General features: G+C 48.1%; 1 protein-coding gene across 1 annotated transcript in view; it reads left to right on the top strand.

Annotated features, from left to right (window-relative positions):
• Positions 1–31: 31 nt before the first annotated feature.
• Positions 32–18600, top strand: part of LOC130526996 (B-cell lymphoma/leukemia 11A-like) — a 30138-nt gene continuing 11569 nt past the window's right edge. Inside the window, exons 1-2 of the mRNA XM_057035008.1 lie at positions 32–381; positions 2676–3068. Of these exons, the coding sequence (XP_056890988.1) occupies positions 327–381; positions 2676–3068 (448 nt within the window). The 5' untranslated portion in view covers positions 32–326. The remainder of the gene's footprint in view (positions 382–2675; positions 3069–18600) is intronic.

Genomic DNA, 18600 nt, shown 5'->3' with positions numbered 1-18600 from the left:
CCCTGCCCATGTCGTGTATGTCTCAGTCCGTCCGTCTCCTGACGTTCAAGTTCGCAGGAACGTCACGTCCGCACTTGAACTTGCAGCTCAGGGGGCTCCGTCGTTGCCCCCCCATCACACTCTTTTGGCGAAAAAGTCATGAAGAGGTCCGCACAGTCCGCAGCGCGCTCCTCCTCACTGTCTGCATGAGCCACACTTCATTCCGCTTGGTTTTGCTCCTCTCTTTGGATGTCTGACACATCAATGAAGACGCTTCATTTGGAATCTACCTTGTAGGAACGGATTTCCCAATGTGAACTCAGCTGAAGAGCCGCCACAAAACCGACATGTCTCGCCGCAAGCAAGGCAAACCCCAGCACTTGAGCAAACGGGAGTTTTCGCGTAAGTGTTTTTGACTTAAATGGGGGGTCTTCATAGATTGAAGGAGGGGGGAAACTCTTGTTCCATGCCGTGTAAAAGAACTTCTCTCTGGAACGGGCAGGGTCCGGCTGCGCACGGACTCCAGTCCCGAGCGAATACGGAACATGCTCGGGGCTCCACGTTGTTTTAAATCGAGTTAAGTTCTGTTTTCCCTCTGCTGAAAGTTCTTTCCCCCCCAACAGCCTGACAGAGACGTTCACCTCGCGTTTGTTCAGGCGTTGTATAACGCAGACTCCGAGGTTTCTCTCGCCATTAAAGGGCATGCACGGGCTTTATAGCCGGAGACCTTTGGCTACATGACGGCAGCCGAACCGCGCCGCCGCCGCGCCGCCTCTCCAGGTGTGGAAATATCCTCCCCGCGTCACACCTACCATTTCTTTAAGCGAGGCCATGTGTTTACAGATGTTTGGGGCTGTTTTGGAGACGGGGAAGTGGCGCTCGCACGCTCGCGGAGACCTCGTGTGCGTTAACCCCGAAGGAACGCGGGTTGTGTGGCAGAATGCAACATATGCGCGCAAACAGCGCGCACTTTACCGGGTAGCTGGTGGAATTGCCGGGCATTGATACATCGAGTGGAAACTCCCCTTGCTGGTTTACAACTGTTGGAGAGCGCAGCAGGAAAAGTCGTTTTACGCGCGTGTGTGATGAAATGACTGCGCACAGACGGAGCGTTTGACACGGTGTTCCTCTCTGTGAAGACACTCATACACGGCTGTTATCCGCGGGCGTCCCTCAGATAGGAGCAGAAACGAGTTGATTCTTCCACTCTCGGTCTTCAAACGTGAAGACTGTTGTTTTTTTATTTTAAAACTTTAGAACGAGGGAGAGGCTGAGTTTTCCTGAGGTCTGCCTGCGGTGCCCTTTTGGTCGGAAGCAATTATGATCTCGCAATATGTAGCCATCATTCGTCTAATGATTGTCAGAGGGGGGCGCAATACGATTGTGGTCCTGTGGGCCTCTTCTGAACTTGAACTTGATCCGCTTGAAGCCCTTTCTGCTTGACCAGACACGCAGAGGACGAAATGAGACGTTGTGTAGGCTACGTCATCAGCAAAAGGTGCTTTTTCGGTTTTATTTCGTAGGTTTTGTAAATATAAGTCACATTGATACTCTTGGTCTTTTAATTTCCCTTCTGGGTAGTCCATGCACTCTCTCTTTCTCCTAATTCTTTGAAAAAATTCATATGATATATTTCAACAGCCCACCCGTTTACAATCATCTTAAACAGGCTTTGTTGCGTGTATGTAAGTATGTGAGTTTTCTCACACCCACAGGACAGCCAGAGATGTAGTTTGGTTAATTTAGTTAAATATACTGGGATATAAATAGATTCTAATCATTGATCCAGGCACAACGCCCCCAAAAAAAGCACCGAGAAGGTCTGATACAGGTTAACTCCTGTAGCTCCAGTGGGAGGCGTTGACCTAAACTGGTTTAAGTTCTGGCCCAGGAGGCCGCATGGAAAAATAAGAAAGATTCTATTCAGGCTTTTCAGAGTTATTCACATCACTTCTGCGTAGCATCAGAATGAAATTATATGGGTTTGGAAAGGGGGGGGGGGGGGCGCTTTCCTCCTCGCACACTTTTCTCTATATTCCACGGCTTAAGCCGGTGAAGATAAGCTTCAGCAAAATAAGGGGCAGATTCGCTCATCTTTAATGCAGCTGAACATACAGGTAACAGGGTCTATCTCGGCGTACTCCCCCGTCGCCTTCTCGTCTGACCCGACACGGAATTAAAGGTTGAACCGGCAGCAAGAATTCATCACATCTTATCTCAACATGCCAGTCGGAGCGCCCAATGTCGTTTACCATGCGTCTAGATTACTTCTGTTAAAAGGTTCTCTCTCCCTCCTCTCTTTTCCCTCCCCTCCCCTGTTGGTACTTCAGGGACCTACTCCACATCCAACCCCTCCACGTCTAACCTTGGTTCACAAGATCCCAGCACTTTCAACGAAATGGGGTCCAATCATCTTGAACTCAAATTAGAATCTATTTTTTGATTCTCAGAGGTGTTAGGTTCATTAAAAAAGCGAGATTGGCAGCACAATAAAGAGGGTCAAGCCAAACTTAATCGTTTAGCTGCTGCCTGCAAGCTGAATGTGTCACTCCTCATCGAAGTAGCTTCTGTTCCCAATCGCTCCTGTTTCCTCTTCTAAAAATATTGCCGAGCACATTTTATATCCTGACCTTATTGCTGCAGACATTGTGATAGCTGAGCGACATCTTTTAATGGTCTGCCTTGTCTCCATCCAGCTGAACCGCTGTCAGGTGTTCTACCCGAAGATGACTCTCAGGACTCCCCCAGGCTGGGAGTGGCTCAGGGTGAGCCCCTGAAAGGGGACCCAGACCTGCTGACCTGTGGGCAGTGCCACTCTCGCTTCCCCCTCGCTGACATCCTGCTGTTCATCGAACACAAACGGAGGCAGTGCCACGGGAGCCTCTGTGCAGACAAACCGCTGGACCGGCCCCCTTCCTCCCCGCTCGCCTCCCCCCTCTCCACATCATCCTCGCACTCACGGAGCCACCACCACCACCCGCAGAGGCCGTATCACCCTGTGGAGGTGGCTGTTCAGGTGTCGCCGCAGGACGAGGATTGTTTATCTGCACCGTTGCAAGGAATAATCCCCAAGCAGGAAAATATCTCAGGTAAAACGAGTCGAATGGAGGCCGCACGTGAGCAGCGTGCGAGTCCAGACAGTAAAAGGAAAGTGTGATTTAATAGCGCGAGCGCGCGCAGCGGTCACTCCTTGTGCAGCTCGCTCGGCGTAGCCGTCGGAATCCGTCCGAGCTGCGTAACATGTGAAAGAAGCTTTTAGGAGCTGCAAATCTCCCTCAGCCGGAGCCCCAACCCACATGAAGGCCAGCCATCCCGAAAATGATTGTCAGGAAAGGAAACATTTGGAGATAGTGAAAAAGACACGCTGTGGCAGACAAGGGAGCTCTTCATGACGGGACAAGAGAGAGAGAGTTGAATTAGCCGGTCCCTGCATCGCAGATGTGCTCAGATCTTGTGGCCCTGACACTGGCTCTAATGTGGGGCTGAGAGATGTATCTGCATCCCTCCCTGGTTTATTACACCGCCATATCTCTCCTTCCCTCAAATATGCGCCTGCAGAGTTTTGCTCTGATGCTAAAATTAAAAGAGATAGAGAAGAATGTAATTATGACAGACTGTCAAGGAAGATGCGTTTATTTGAGGATCTCTGCAGCCACTAATTGTCAGTGTTTTCCTTGATTTGAGTAATTAAGGACTTCTTAAGGCTTCTGGTTTGCTGTTTGTCCACCCGGGGCTAAACGAGGCTGCGGTAAAAACATGAGTTGCAGCGCAACAAGCGTGGGTCCCTTATGACCAGATTTACAGAACAGAGGCCTGATTTCGATCAGCCCGTTTGAATGTGGATTCTTTTTCAGCCTCAGATCGGGCCGATTGTCCTGGCAGTTGCGGTACCGTTTAATGCCACTTCGGTGTAAATAGACACGGCGCGATCGTCAATACCCGTAAATGCGCTCGTGGAGTCGGCGCTGCAGATGGTATTGTAAAGGGACCACTGTTATCTGCTGTTCGCCCGCTGCCGCACAGAACGGCCACTGTTCATTAGTGTCCAGTTTGTTAAACATCTGCCCTGCTTATGTATGAGCACACACACACACACACACACACACACACTCTCGGACACACACAACATGCCTCTGGGCTCTGTCAGCTGTTCGAACATGCTTTTCTCTGCTCATTTAGACCATCATGCAGCGGAGTTCACATGATATCATAAGGTCACTGTAAGTGGAGCTTTATTTATCATCTTGTCTTATATAAACCGTCGAGCTTTCCTCCCTCTTCTCCGTGTGGCGCTGCGGCGGCGACGCCTCACCTGATGGCGCAGTTACAGATTCTGAACAGATTTTGGGCGAAACAAAGAAGTGGCAGCCAGCGCAGAGGACTCACAGACACACACGCACACACACACAGGAACACATCTGTTTTCAGTGTTGGAGATTGATGAATGCGGACCGGCGATGCCAGCGCGCCACCCCACAGCCCATATGCTAGCTGCCGTGTTCTCTCGGCCAGCTCAGCTTGAGGCCGCTACTGAGACGCGACCTCAGTGCAGACGGTCCCTAAACGGTGCACATGTGGCACAACTGGCCGCGGCTGTGCGCTTTACATTGTCACGTTGTGAAAATGGTCCTTCACCTGGTGCGCTCAAACGTCTGCGAACCCTGTAATTCAAAATAAGTGATTCCACAGCGACTTTAAAGGGAAGGGGCCACGAGACTAAAAGTTCCTGACATCCTGAATGATTAAGGCTTCTGATGTTGAGGGGGGAGGGGATCGGGGTGGGCTCTGAGACCGCTCGGTCGCTGTCGTTGGGACAGCTGAGGCAGGCTGGGGGTGCAGCGCTGCAGCTGGGGCTGGGGTCTGCCGTCTGAAGCTGCAGGGCCATTACAAGAGGGAAGAGGAGGAGGGAGTCTGCGTAGCATCATTTGCATGATAAACATTTTAAGATATGCACAGAAACATCGGAGGATTATGAATGCCCCGGAAAGAAAGACCAGATGATGGCTTCTCACACCGCGTTATCGTTACAGAACGTAATCACAAGAGTATCGATTTGTTTTTGTTAACGCACATTAATTAACTCACAGAGCCGATGTCGCCGTCGCCGGGAGCAGCGTGCACATTTCTTTATGCGCACCTCACCGTCTACCTTTACGGGCATTAATACAGCGTTCCTCACCAGAGTTTGAGCGTGTGCCCACATTCGTATGTTAGCTTCGCCACCTTATCGTATCCTGTATTTATTGATTCAAGCATTAGCACTGCGCGCGTTCCCGCCCATGTAGCCGTGCGCGTTAATGAGGCCGTCGTAGCTTCTCAAATAAACCACCCTCCCGTGCGCTGGCTCAGGACCCGTGAATCAATACCGAGTTAATCATGGAAATACACCTTCCATCTTTTTTTGTCTTTTACGAGGAGGAAAACATTGTAACGACTGAGCCGCTTTCCCCCAACGGCTCGCTGCATCTTGCAGCAGCTTGCCTGTAATGTTTGTCCCTGCGTGTTGTGGAGACAAAGGTATTTAGTAGGCTCCGAATTGGCACTTTGCCACCTTTTTTTCCAAACCACCAGCCTTCCCCCCCTCTCATGAGCACACATGTATACACTCCGGGTATCTGAACTGGTGGGGGGAGGGGGGCCGGGCAGTTCTTGAAGTGTGTGTGGTGGTTGGATGGGAGGCTCCGTTCTTAGTAGTGATATCTTTTTCCTGTGCCCCCACGTGCATATGGCTCGCTCTGCAAGTGCACATGTGGTGGACGCCTTTGTTTCTGCGATCACTTTAATTGTTAGTGAAAAGGCACGGACACATGCTATTGTAATTATCGGACGCCAGCTAATACTTTCACAGTAAGGACTCCATTGTCTGTAAAAACTGACTCTAATTTGATCCTACAGTTGCTCTGGGCACCCAAAAAAAAATAATCACTCCTATTTTTGGACGAGGGCTCCACGTCGTTTTAATGAAGGTGAAGCGGGAGCTTTTTTAGAATGAATTTTTCATAAAGGACACTTTGGTCTGTTGCAGCCAAACTCCACAACAACAAATATATGTCGCCGGTGGACATGCGTCAGCCTTTGTTGTTGGCTTGAGCGTTATTGGCTGCGGCTGCATTCAAGTCTAGTGGATGTTTATATCTCAAGTGTGGATGTGGTGTTGAACTAATGAATGTGCATATACAGTATGTGCATGTGTTTTGTGTGTGACTGTGGCTTTGACCACTGTTTATAGCTTACCGTGTGTGTGTGTGTGTATGTGTGAGCGAGAGAGAGAGGCAGAGAATGTATGTGCACTGGGCTGTTTAAAGCTTTGACGACTCCGGGCGTGCAGGCTGAACATGAAAGGGTCTTTGACTTGGCAAGCTTTGATTGAGGACACCCCTGTGTTGACCACACCAGGCAAGACTTGGCATAAAGCACTAGGCCCAAAGGATGGGCCCGACCCTGAATGTGTGTGTGTGTGTGTGTGTGTGTGGGTGGGTGGGTGTGTAAGAGGGAGGTAGGAGAGGTGTATCTGTGTTTTAAAGCAATATTTTGTGAGTTCACGAAACAAGACATGGTGAGTTAGCCGGTATGTGTTTGACTGGCAGCTGGAGTGAATGTGTGTACTCAAGGGTAGGTACAGTGAGTGTGTGTGTGTGTGCGTGTGTGTGTGTGTGTGTGTGTCCTCCGGGCTCCTGGCTTGAGCTTCCTGTGTCTCTGTTTGTCTTCTAACAACCCTGGTACCACAGCCTCAGGCCATTCAGGTGGAGGCTAGTTCAAGTATGCAAACGCCCCCCCCCCCCCCCCCCCCACACACACACACACACATACACACACACATGCATCAAGTCACTAACCCACCCACAAATGTACACAGACACACCTGTTTTATGATCCCAACGATATTTGTCATATCCTCCTTTATAGATTTTAAGTGCACAGCCCCCCCCCACACACACACACACACACTCACCCAACACTGTTTTATCCTTTTGCCTCTACCCACTGTCGCTGTACGACAGAAACAACCTTGTTTGTCCACCGCCACGTCAAACAGGATAAAAAAGTATGCTCAGAAATGAGTGTGTTCCGCCTCTGTCCTGTCAATAGCGTGGCAGGCACTCACATCACAGGGTCAGGGGTCATCTGACAGCGTCAGGGCCTGTCACGCCAGCCGCCGGCTTCACCACCTGCAGGTTAATGACTTTATTTTTAGACAGAACAGAAAAAGGGAAGAAAAGTGCCTTTGATACAGCTGTAGCTGAGGAAGTAGCAGACGAGAGCAAAAAAAAAGATACAAATGGTAATTAAGGAAGCAGGACGGTTTTAAAAATGAAAACAAGAAAGAAAACTTTCTTAATCTTTTATTGACAGCTGATTAATGCTGATCTGGGATACCTGGGTTATCGCCGTGTCAGCTCAACCTCTCCTATTGTGACTATAGTGTGCCGCTCTGTAGCACTGTAAGGCCATCGCTTTGTCTTTCTCACACACGCGGTGATAACTCAGAGGCCATGGGTGAGCCACAGCAACGGGAAGGTTATGTTGTCTGGACCCAGTGATCGTGAGCGCTATCAGCCTTCTCCTGCTATCTGCACCCCTGCAGGTCCCAGCCCTGAGCTTTTTATAATGTCTGCTTGCGCCTCTTGGCGAGTGGACGGGTGGTCATCAACAGCAGCGTCTAGCCAGTGTTATCTCAAACAGGGAGGGACAGGACGTGGAAGGCCTCTCTGTCTGCCGTGCGAAACATCAGTTTACTATTTGTGTCTCTACAAAATGCCACATTTACACGTAAAGAGTTTTGCTGTCGATTATTTCTTTTTAAATACCGTACAGACTAATAGGTTCCTTATTCCTCGGAGAGCTTTGCGTTCGAAAGCTCAGTTCCTCCTAATAGTTTGAGTTTGCAGTACATTTGATCTCAGATTCAAATCCCACATCTTTTAAGCCATGATCAGAAGTTGGGGGGGCCCTCATTCATTTTTAAGAGCGTATTAATTCGCTCATTAGAATCACTTTAGGCTATACGGTGCAGTTGGAGTAAAAAAAGCACACGGGCAACGAACGAGCACAGCAGCATCATTTATGCACGGATGCACGCGCGCGCACACATACTCACACCTCTGCTCCATTGCCACCCGCCTGCCCCCGTGCCCCCTCCCCACCCCCCCGCACCAAACTGACCCCCAACTTTCATTACTCACAGACACACGTGCGTGAACCCACACTCGTGAATGCACACTCCTGTCTCAGCCACCCTTTACTTTCGCAGGCTGTATCTCACTGATAACATGCTGGCAGCCTCATTTAAATTTGAAGCGCTTCTTTAATCTTCAAAGGCCTGATTGCTTTATGAATATGCATGGGCTGAGCTGACTCTCAGTTCATTACCTTGTTGTAAATTCTAATGACCATTAAGGCCCCATACGGTAATTGCCAATTGTTTTGCATTTTTGATTAGCCCATTACTGGAGCACATTCTGAACATGTCTGCCCCGCGTGCTTGCCAGGGCGCGTCAATGGGGTGGGGGGAGTGGGTGGATGGGTGGCTTTGCGGAGTGGAGGTGGGAGCCACATTTTAGGCAATGTTAATTTTGATGGTCGGCCCCAAAATGTTAGTTTTCTCTTGGCCGGGGGAGCGGGGTGACCTAGAAGGTGATGAAAGGCACAAGGCGAGGAATGTAGAACTGGGTGTTCACTAAACAAGCTTGTTTCTGCGGAGCTTGAGTGCAAGAGCGTGTACCTGGCCGCATTTATGTCAGCATGTGTATTTGTTGACTGTGCGCCGATGTCCACTCCGCTCTGTGTACATGTCCAAGTTTGCGTGCAATCCGGTGAGCTGGATGAGGCGGGGCGGCATGCTCGGAGAGGTAGAGGGAGGTTCTGCTTGTGCATCCCAGTGCACGCCGTGCCTGGGACTCATGAAAGATTGATGGCTCCTAGCAGAATGGCATCGTCGTGCTACAACTTGATAACATCTAATGGATAATTTAACGCTCTAAAACCAGCAGGCTGGTCCCTCCTCCATGCAGGCTGCCGGAGAGGACGGCAGCTGCTGGGGTATTTGGGGGCTTCCACTGTGTGCTTGGGAGACATGAGGACAAGAAGAAAGGCAGAAGGAAGGAAGTGAGATAGAAAATTCATGTGAACGAGAGTGCGAGTCCTTGGCAGAAGTCACCTGAAAGCTACCTGCGGTTTCACTGGAGCTGCCGGGCTCATTTCAAAGACATAAAGAATTTTACGCGTATGATTTTCAGTTACAGTTTTAAAGTTTTGAATAAAATACAAGAAAATAGGACGATAGGGACTGTAAGCTAGAAAGCATCTCCACACAAAGGTCTTTCTTTCTACACACAGCTCTACTGTCAGTCTCTTATTCCTCCACTATTAAGCTGTTGACAGTTTGGTTAATCGTCCCACAGTTTGACTTCGAGGGGGAATCACGGATGGGGGGGGGGGTCTGTTGCAGAGGTGTGGAGAGAAAGCTGCCGACGCGTGTGCGCAGCTCTCCGCTCAGTGGCATTCCATCACGCTGCAAGTTTGCCTCCTTTTAACAGTAGAGACAGGATCCGCTGGAGGGGGGTGGCGGTGGGGGGGGTGTGCCTTCCCTCCTCTGGTCTTGGAGGGAGCACAAACACAATGGGTAACTTGTCCAGCTCCTGATCAGCGAGAGCAAGTCTGTCAGGTTTATCAGGCAAGCCGGCTGGTTTGTGTCCAGTCGGTCCGTACACACACACACCCACACTCACACACCCACACACATATATTTGAAGGGAGAGCAAGAACGAGTGAGAGAGCGAGAGACAGAGACAGAGGGAGGGAGAGGGAGATAAGTACATTTTATCTGCGTTTGACTTGGCTGGACTTTGTTTCTTAAAATCCAGCAGTCATTAGGCGAGGATGGAGGGAGGTGGGATTCATTCTGTTCTGCAGCCGGCCACGAGATGGCATTATTTAATTTCTTCTGCATGCGTGATTGTAATGAAATATATTTTTAATTGCTGGACATTGCTTTACAGGATAGATGTACACATCTGCTTCTCATGAAAATTAAGATCTTTGAATTTAACAAGGAGACTCAAATTGAAATACCAAGAGAAAGAGAGAGAGAGAGAGAGAGAGAGAGAGCAGCATAGTCCACTAAGTCCAAAGGAGTCTGAGGCAGACAGCATGATAGATGGCTTTGTTAAAGGGTCCCTGGGTGTCCCCTGAACTTGAAGCATTCTGTTTATCTTGAATAGGAGAAGCATAGAGTGTTGGGGCAGCGGCGGGGAGGAGGAGGAGAAAGGGAATGATATAGCTTTCAGGGGAAGGGACAGAAAGGGAATGGAGGTGGAGGGAGAGCGAGGGGTCTGTATCTGGGCAGGCCTGGCTGGGGGTTGGGGAGGTTAAGGGGGGGTCGTGAGCCAGCATGGTTGCTGGAAAGAGGGGGATGGGGCAGCTCTCCTAGTCGCTGTCCATTAACAGATGAACTTGGCAATGGGCCAGGCCTCTGAGGTCTTGGGAGACCGGCACACACAAACACACACACAAGTGCACAATTGCACACTTCCCCCGTACCTGCCGACTGTGGGTGGAATGTCTCCACGGCTCGTTTTTGTCCAGAGGCAAAAGAGGACACGTCTCTGGTTCACCTATGTCAAAACCAGTTCAGACCGGTTAGCCAACCAGGCCGAAGGAGGCGGACAGACAGGCCCCGTCGCTCAGCCCTCCTCTCTCCTCGTTTTCCAGGCTTTAAGAGGAGGAAACAGAGAGAACCCCTAACCTGAGGACACGGGACAATGCTGAGGAGAGGGAGAAAAGAAGCAGCAGAGCGTGGGAATAAAGAGAAAGACGAAGGGAGCCGTCATAAACAGGGTGGGAAGAGTAGGAAAATCTGTTTGCCTGGTGTCGGCGTTCTCCTCTTGTTGGGGCAACCTGAACTTAACACCACGGCATCTATTGTGCACTGAAAACAGCAAACATGAGAGTGCTGAAAACTGAAGGGGAGAGAATCTGATATGGAAGATGTACATAATGGACTGTTGTGCTGCGTGTGGGAGGGAAACCTATTTGTGTCCCTACACATCATAAATACACACCCAAGGCAAAATCATATCTATGTCCAATGATGTACGCATGCGGCTCCGCTCCTAATTACGACTGGGATGTATCCCTTGAGTCTTAAAGGCAGGTTGCTCGCTGCACACTTCAAATGTTTCTACTTCCCATACACGCACGCGGCCCGGAGACGGCACATCAGAAAGCTCTGTCACGTCAGGAACTTGTAAAGATTTCATGGAAATGAGATTTTATCACTGCAGGAGTGTAGAGAAAAAAACAAAAAAACCATCTGATACCTCATTTGAGCTCCAGCTAGCAACTCTCTTGATTAAAGTGTTGATGAGATTTCAGATGTGCACATGATTTTAATGCAGAGAAACGTGATTGTTGCTCGGACTGTGAAGGTGAACTGCTGATGCGGTTGGATGGAACTTGGTCAGGCATACATTAGATTTCCCACTAACCTTGCAGGTGTCCATCTCTTTGTTGTTCCGTCTGGTTCCCTGTCCCCATTCAGGCCTCGTGGTCAGTCACAAAAAAAAAGTGGACAAAAGACCTTCAGTTACCATGGAGACATCGACTCATGATATCAAGGTTTTATCAATGCGCCTTAGATGTCTTAATTTGGCAAATTTAATTCGACGCTTCCAGAAATTCAGACATTCCAGAAATATGATGTTATGTAGTTGTAGTTAAAAAAAACAAAAACTTTGCATCATCCTGTAATTTATTTGCCTGAAATCAAATCAAGCAGTTCCACAAAGTTCAGCTCTTGCGAAGGTAGCGTCTTGTCCCCACTGATCAGATGGAGCTTCATGCACAATCTCATCCCATGCACGCTGCAGGGCAGGCATAGATAATGTATGATTGCTTGTCCATGTGTGCGTGCGTTTACGTGCGTCCCCATGTAAATGCGTGCAATCCCATTTGCATGTATTTCACACACGCTCACATTAATTTGTTATTTATAAAGCAGGTCCTTTTCATCTCCGCTTTTCAGGCGCTCTTTTTTTGGCACAACCTTCCAGCTCTCGCTCCTTTTCTCGGAAAACCCGTTTTCTTCTCCCAAACTCTTGCTTCGGCTACCCCGTTGCCGACATAATGTCTTGCCGCGGTTTGTGTTCATGCGATGACGGCTGTTTTTTTTTGTAATCCCCCCCCCCCCCCCTGCAAATTTGCATATGTATATGTGCAGATTGGATGAGAAGAGCCTTCACACTTGGACAGGGAGGGTGATTGAGGCTACAAAGATTGCATGTGTGTGTGTGTGTGTGTGTGTGTACTGAAGGGGGTCGTATTGGCGCATTTACCCCCCCACACACCCAGACAAAGCTGGCCACTACTCCCAGATGGTAGTCTGCTCTCTTCGGCCATGTGTCTGGTGTGTGATTATGGACAAAGACAGAGAGAGTAAATTAGAAAATTGCAAGTGAGATGTGGACAGAGATTACTGATAGAGGGAGAGAGAGGTTGTGCTGAGTTTGCATGTATTCCTTTAGGATAGTTATTCCTGAATGGATAAATATCCAAAGGAAGAGTGAGACGGAAAATTAGAAAGTTAGAATCGAGAGACGGACTGACCGAGATGAGGGAGGTATTAAGGGAGGAAAAGAGGTTTAAGATCGGTGGTTCTGTCTTTTGTCTTAGTGACCTAGAGCTGACCATGAACGTCTAGCTAATGGGGTCAGCACCAAAGACTGGGCGTCCCAATTATGTTTACATCAACTGTCTAGTGGACAGAGACAATGAGCGAGGCCATCTTAGACGCTTCGCACAGCCCAAACCGAGTTAAATCGGATCATATGCCAGGTAAAACTTCAAATGATGAGTCCTCATGTTAACACAGGCCTGCAGTTCTGTTGTGAAGAGGTTATCCAGCGCCTGACCTTGATTTTTGTTTTTCCTGTGTTGCCAGACATAAACAGACACACAGGCTGACAGCAAGACAGGGAGTTTTTCTCTCTGTCATCTTTTTTCTGCTCTTCTGTCTGAACTCTGAGCAGATGTAACAGGCCTGTGTGTGTCTGTGTGCATGAGTGCAGATTCACATGAACCCAAACAGTGCGTGCATTTCTCTCCTTCCTCACACTCCTCCCTTGCCCCTACCTGTCCGACCGGTTCCCTCCAATTTTTTTGCCCTGTTTCATTAAAGTCGTCTCCGCTTTTCCTGAAGGGGTAGAATATTGTAATCAGACGAGGAACCGGGCTTCCACATGGCAACTCTCTAGTCCCGGGTTCAAAGTGCCAAGATAACCATTCCCTAGGTTTATTGAGGCAAGCCCTCCGCTGCCAGCGAGCGGTCTGGCAGGGAGCGCGTTCCATGCTGGACATGCCCTGTTCTCCCCAGGCTCTGGTACTCCTCTGCTCTGCCAAGTTGAAAGGCCAGATTGCCTGTAATAAGCCTGCCATTTTCCTCTCATCATCTGTCAGCACTCTGGATCCAACTGCAGGGTCCAAAGAGGACGACCACTCTCCAATTAAAAAGGTTAATTTACCCCCACCCCCCCGCCCCCCACAGCATGCTGTCTTCATTAGCACCTATTTATGCTTCAGTGTTACTTTCCCTTAAAGATTTTCCCTCCCCCCCCCCTTTTTTTAAAAATTGAAATTTATATGCCTTTGGCGCATTTCTCAAAAAGGCATAAAAAGTATCGATGCTACACCAGAGTGACATTATTGGACTGTAAAGTTGTGAAGTTTACCTGTGAAAAGGACGAGCAAAAAATAAAAGAATAAAATAAAGTCACAGTCCTTTGTGGTTGACATGCGTTAAACCAATTTTTTGGGGTTGTTCAGTCATATTAAATATGATCTAATGAAGGAAAAACACACTTTCTCAGAGAAAACCTCCAGCAAAGTCAGTCAATGTTTGCAACAACCCTGTAACAAAATATTTTGATTTGTTCTCTTCTCCTCTCCTCCCGAGCGCTGCAAAGAATACCTCCTTGTCCTTCTTTCCCTCCCCTCTCGAGCCAAGCAGGAGCAGCACCACAATGCGAAACAAGCAACCGCTCCCTAATCTTTCCTTCAGTTTATCTGAATTAAATGTATTTGGACATATGCGGGCATGTCGCTTTGTGTAGCCAAAGTCTGGAGAGGAAGTTGCACCCAACCGCTGCCTGTGCTGCTGCTTTCTGTCAGTAACCACGGCTGTCAAAACTCCATCCTTTTGTCAAGTTGACACAGCCAGAGAAATGCTAGAGGACGTTTATTGTGGTATGTGCGTCTTGAACAACTGGATTTGTAGTAGGCGGTTTTCATGTACTGCTTGTTTTGATGGGACGATGCTTATGGGATCATTTAACAGTTTTTTGCTCCTGTTCTTTGCTTTTTGGGTTTAGCTGATTTGATGCAATCAGACTTTGAGCGAAAGTAGGATTTTTTGGGGGGGTGTGAAAGTAACTGAAATGAGAACATTTGCCCAGCTCCTTCATTGGCCACTAATGCCCTCCCCATGGACGGGGCCAGTTTCCCATGCACCAGTGGTACAGGCGAGCCCTCTACGGTTACACAAAATGTCTGCCTGTACGGCCGTGGACGGAGATATTATTAGCGTTATTTTGCCTCAGATATTCGAGAGCATGGTGCTTTCAGGCTCCCTTGTTTGAGCGTGTGACGGACACTTGAGTTTCTGAGGCAGATTAAATGAAATTTTAGCAGCTTTTTCTCGGGGCCTGGCCATAAAAACACACAAAGGAAGCAGCTGTCACTAATGTAACCTAGAATGGGGTGCCGCAGTATAAAGCTGTCCACTACTCTTTTGTTTTTCCCTTCTTCTACTCTTCACAGCTTTTTATACTATTCTTGACACCCTTCAGCTACACCCCTCCCTCTCTGGATAATATGCATGTTCTTTCACTGCCCTTAAATCCCTTTTTCATCCACTTTCACTCTGGACAAGGAAAGTATAATGAAACAGAACCTGAGCACTAAAGGCCATGCATTACAAGACCAAACATGTGTTTTTAAACATATCTTTATTTACTGTACATGGCCCTGTGAAAGGAACATGTGATCGCTCTAAAAAGTTCACCTCCACAGATTGTCAGTGTTGGCCCGTTCCCTATCAGCTGTACATGTATGGAGCGGGCCTATAGGACCTTTACAGTGTGACCTTGTGCAAACCTACAAAGTTCATCCCCTGGAATGGAACATGAGCAGTCTGCCAGGGTTGACGCTCCCATGACCTCAGTGTCATTTCAGGGATCGTCAGCCTCTCTCAAAATGACACGGGGATCTTGGGAACCCAAGTTCTCATTGGCAGGGTGTTAGTTACAAGTTACATTCCAACCATTGTTGTTAGCATATAAGTGATGAGAGAGATAGACAAGAGAGGGAAACGTGATTACCCAACAGTGAAGGCAATTCGTTAATTACAATTTTTAATTGAACAATTCTCAACAGCACGGCACGCTGTTAGCGCATTGCCCATTCTTTATATTGAAAATCCACCCGTGCTGTGCACGAATAAAGTTTGTACGAGCAATTTCACAAACATCTGGTCCATAAATCAGGTGGTGGTGCAGTTGACGTTGCCTAGATTCAAGCACTAACCATCCCCCGGTCAGTCATTAAACCAAAACCGCTGTACTTTTCATACTTATTTATACATGGACGGCTAAGTTGTAAGCCTTTCCACAAGTGTGTGCACTGACATTATGTACATGTCCTGCCACTGTGGTTCAGGGACCCTTTATATGCAGAATTGATGGCTCGAAGGTGGACTGATTCATAGAGTCGGACAGTCCGTCGGTCTTAAAATGCACGGCGCATCTCGTCCTGCAGCTGTCTGTGAATAAATCCTTCTGTCACCAAAGGCACACATGTTTCCTTCACAAGCTCTGTTGATCTACTCTTTCTGAAGTCTGAAAGCTTTTAGCTTCTCCCTGTATTAACTACTATGTCACCAGAGAACATTTTATTAATGCTTTTTAGCTGAAGACTCCTTGGCTCTTGCTGAACCTTTGCAGATGTTTGTTTCCATCCTGTGTACTTTTCTATATTCTGTACCTGATTTTCATCCAAAAGTTTTTGAGGAGATTTGTTTAACATACAACACCTCCTAAGTCCATGTAAATGTGCAGGGCATGTGCTTTGCATAAACCCGGTGACCTTAATAGAAATAGCTCTTGCCGCCCTTTCACCCCCTTCGTTTTCGCTCCTGTGTTCCATCCACCCTCTTCTCGCTCCTCCAGAGTAGGTCGCTACAGTCCCTTATAAACATAGTGATCTATAGGAGCCCAAGACCCAGACAGATTTTTGGCATGGCTGTGCAGGTAGCATTCCAGCATGGTTTGAGATCAGGGCTGTAGCCTTGTTAAAGGCCTGATTTATGTCCTACAGCTGGGCACAAAGGAACCTACAGGTTGGATACCTTAATTAATATCGCATTCACTACTACTCGAAACTATGCATGTTCCTGACACACCTCTTGGGAGAGTGAGCGGAAGGTTCCATGTGCTATATATCCCACAGACCCGATGGTGCAGAGGACTGACTGCAGATCATTTGGCCAGCGTGCATTGAAATCAAAATGAGCTGTAAAATATAGCGATCTGATGTTAAGGAGACGGCTTATTGTCTTTGTCACGTTAAGTCCTATTGTCCACCATTTCCTCCCCCCACCATCGCTATGGTGGCTGATCACGCCACATGTCTTCAATTAGTAGGCAGGAATGTTGCAAGGCAGGCCTCAGAGATGAAGGATTGTGTGAAGCGTGGCCTGCCACTGCCAAACATATGGCTCATACATCTTATGGGCTGTTATTGATGGCCAGTGTTACATGCAAATATTAACTGGCTGTCTTTGCCCAGTTTTGAAGCTGCGCATGAAGTTAAAATCTGTGCTGCAGAATAAATACTGTTGTGTGGTATAATAACTCATTTGGTTGATTAAGCAATTCTTTGGGCAGTGCTCCAGAACACCATGGAAGCGGAGTTAGTGTCATGTTCGAATGCTGATCAGGAGTGCCCTCAAGGAAACATTTGTAGGTCACTTTGGATATTTGACCACGTCCTTGCTCTGCCATGTCTCCTCCTGCTTCTGTCAGAATGTCTTGGAGGGGCAGAAATGGGACTGAACAGGAGGCCATATTGCAATTTTAATCATGATTTGGACAGTGTCTAGTTGGAGAAATGGCCCGGCACTGTTTTCTCCTCAATGAATTAATAATTGCAAATGAAACGGCGTTTCGGTTGAAGTGATGTTGGTGGGTTGGGGCATTGAGGCGTCGCTGGTAGCAGCGTGTCCTTGTTAGAAGAACAGGGAACATCATTTCTAATAGCGTATGGAGTCATGAAATTGTGATGGATTTAATTGGCTAAATGCGGATGTGTGATACACCCAAATTTAAAGACAATACACCGATTGAATCGGGTTCTACTAAAAGTCCAGTGTTCAGTTCTGTGGTCGCATCATGTATAAGAGCATCTCTATGTACGCGCCACTTGTCTATTTCTAAGGAAAATGGATTTGTTAGCCGCATCTGACCCTGAGATACCCTCGATCTAAAGAGTCCAGCTATTGATGCCTTCTTAACCACTCGACCACCGTGTGCACAGTCACACACAGCAGATGGGACTCGTGTTAAACCCTCATCCTCCACAGCTTCGGGCCACGAGACACTCCGAGACACTGGCCCTCTTGTTTTAAAGCGCCGTGTCCCTCCATAGGGCCTTGAGGCTCATCTGCATAACGAGCTGCTCTGGTTGGCCCCGGCTCACATGCCCTGGACTTCTCACCCTGAGGTGATAGGACAGGGTGAAAAATAACTGCATGTTTAAATCAGCCCTTGTTTGCTGGGCTCTTAATGATGGCCCGTGCTCGAGAGCTTCTGGTCTACTTTGTGTTTGTTGAAGAACTAAGAACTGAGGTTATCATGAGCCTGATCTTTGAGTTTTCTGTAGTTCACCCTGGAAATCTTTAATCCAGCCTTTTATATTTTATAGATTCACATTTCCAAGCTCTAATAGCAATGGTTATCCCTCTTTTGCGCCCTGGTTTTCCTTCCTATGTCTAAATTTCTCTGGAAGTATTATTTACAGTGATGGAGAACCTCAGGCAAGGGTAGGAGGAATACAGAAAAGTCTGTGCAGTTTCCTGTTGGGTGGTTTGAGATATCCCTGGCTCTAAATGAGTAGGTGGAAAGGATGAGAGGTGTATCGTGGCACAGGTGTTCACAGCCAAAGGTGCTGTCCCAGAGTACTGAAGGAAAGAAAAATACCGGAAAACTGTGTGCATGTGTGTGTGTGTGTGTGTGTGTGGCTGGTTGAGACAGAACCACTTTAACCTCGCTCAGTTCTGTCATCGGAGTGTGTTAGGAAATAGCGTGATGGAAGGAGGAGTAACAAAAGAGCATGGAGGCTGTATGAGGGCCAGAAGGCCAGAGGGACTGGGAAGAATGACGCTAACCTGCAGACAGGCTGAAGTGTTTGCTCACATACTGTGTGTGTGTGTGTGTGTGTGTGTGTGTGTGTGTGTGTGTGTGTGTGTGTGTGTGTGTGTGTGTGTGTGTGTGTGTGTGTGTGTTCTCACTACCATCAGCTTAGCTTTCCTAACTGCAGGCCTGAGCCTGTAGATGACATTTTTTGACTATCACT

This window comes from Takifugu flavidus, chromosome 6, assembly GCF_003711565.1.
Source record: "Takifugu flavidus isolate HTHZ2018 chromosome 6, ASM371156v2, whole genome shotgun sequence".
Lineage (NCBI taxonomy): Eukaryota > Metazoa > Chordata > Actinopteri > Tetraodontiformes > Tetraodontidae > Takifugu > Takifugu flavidus.
This window is presented reverse-complemented; position numbering and strand designations above follow the sequence as displayed.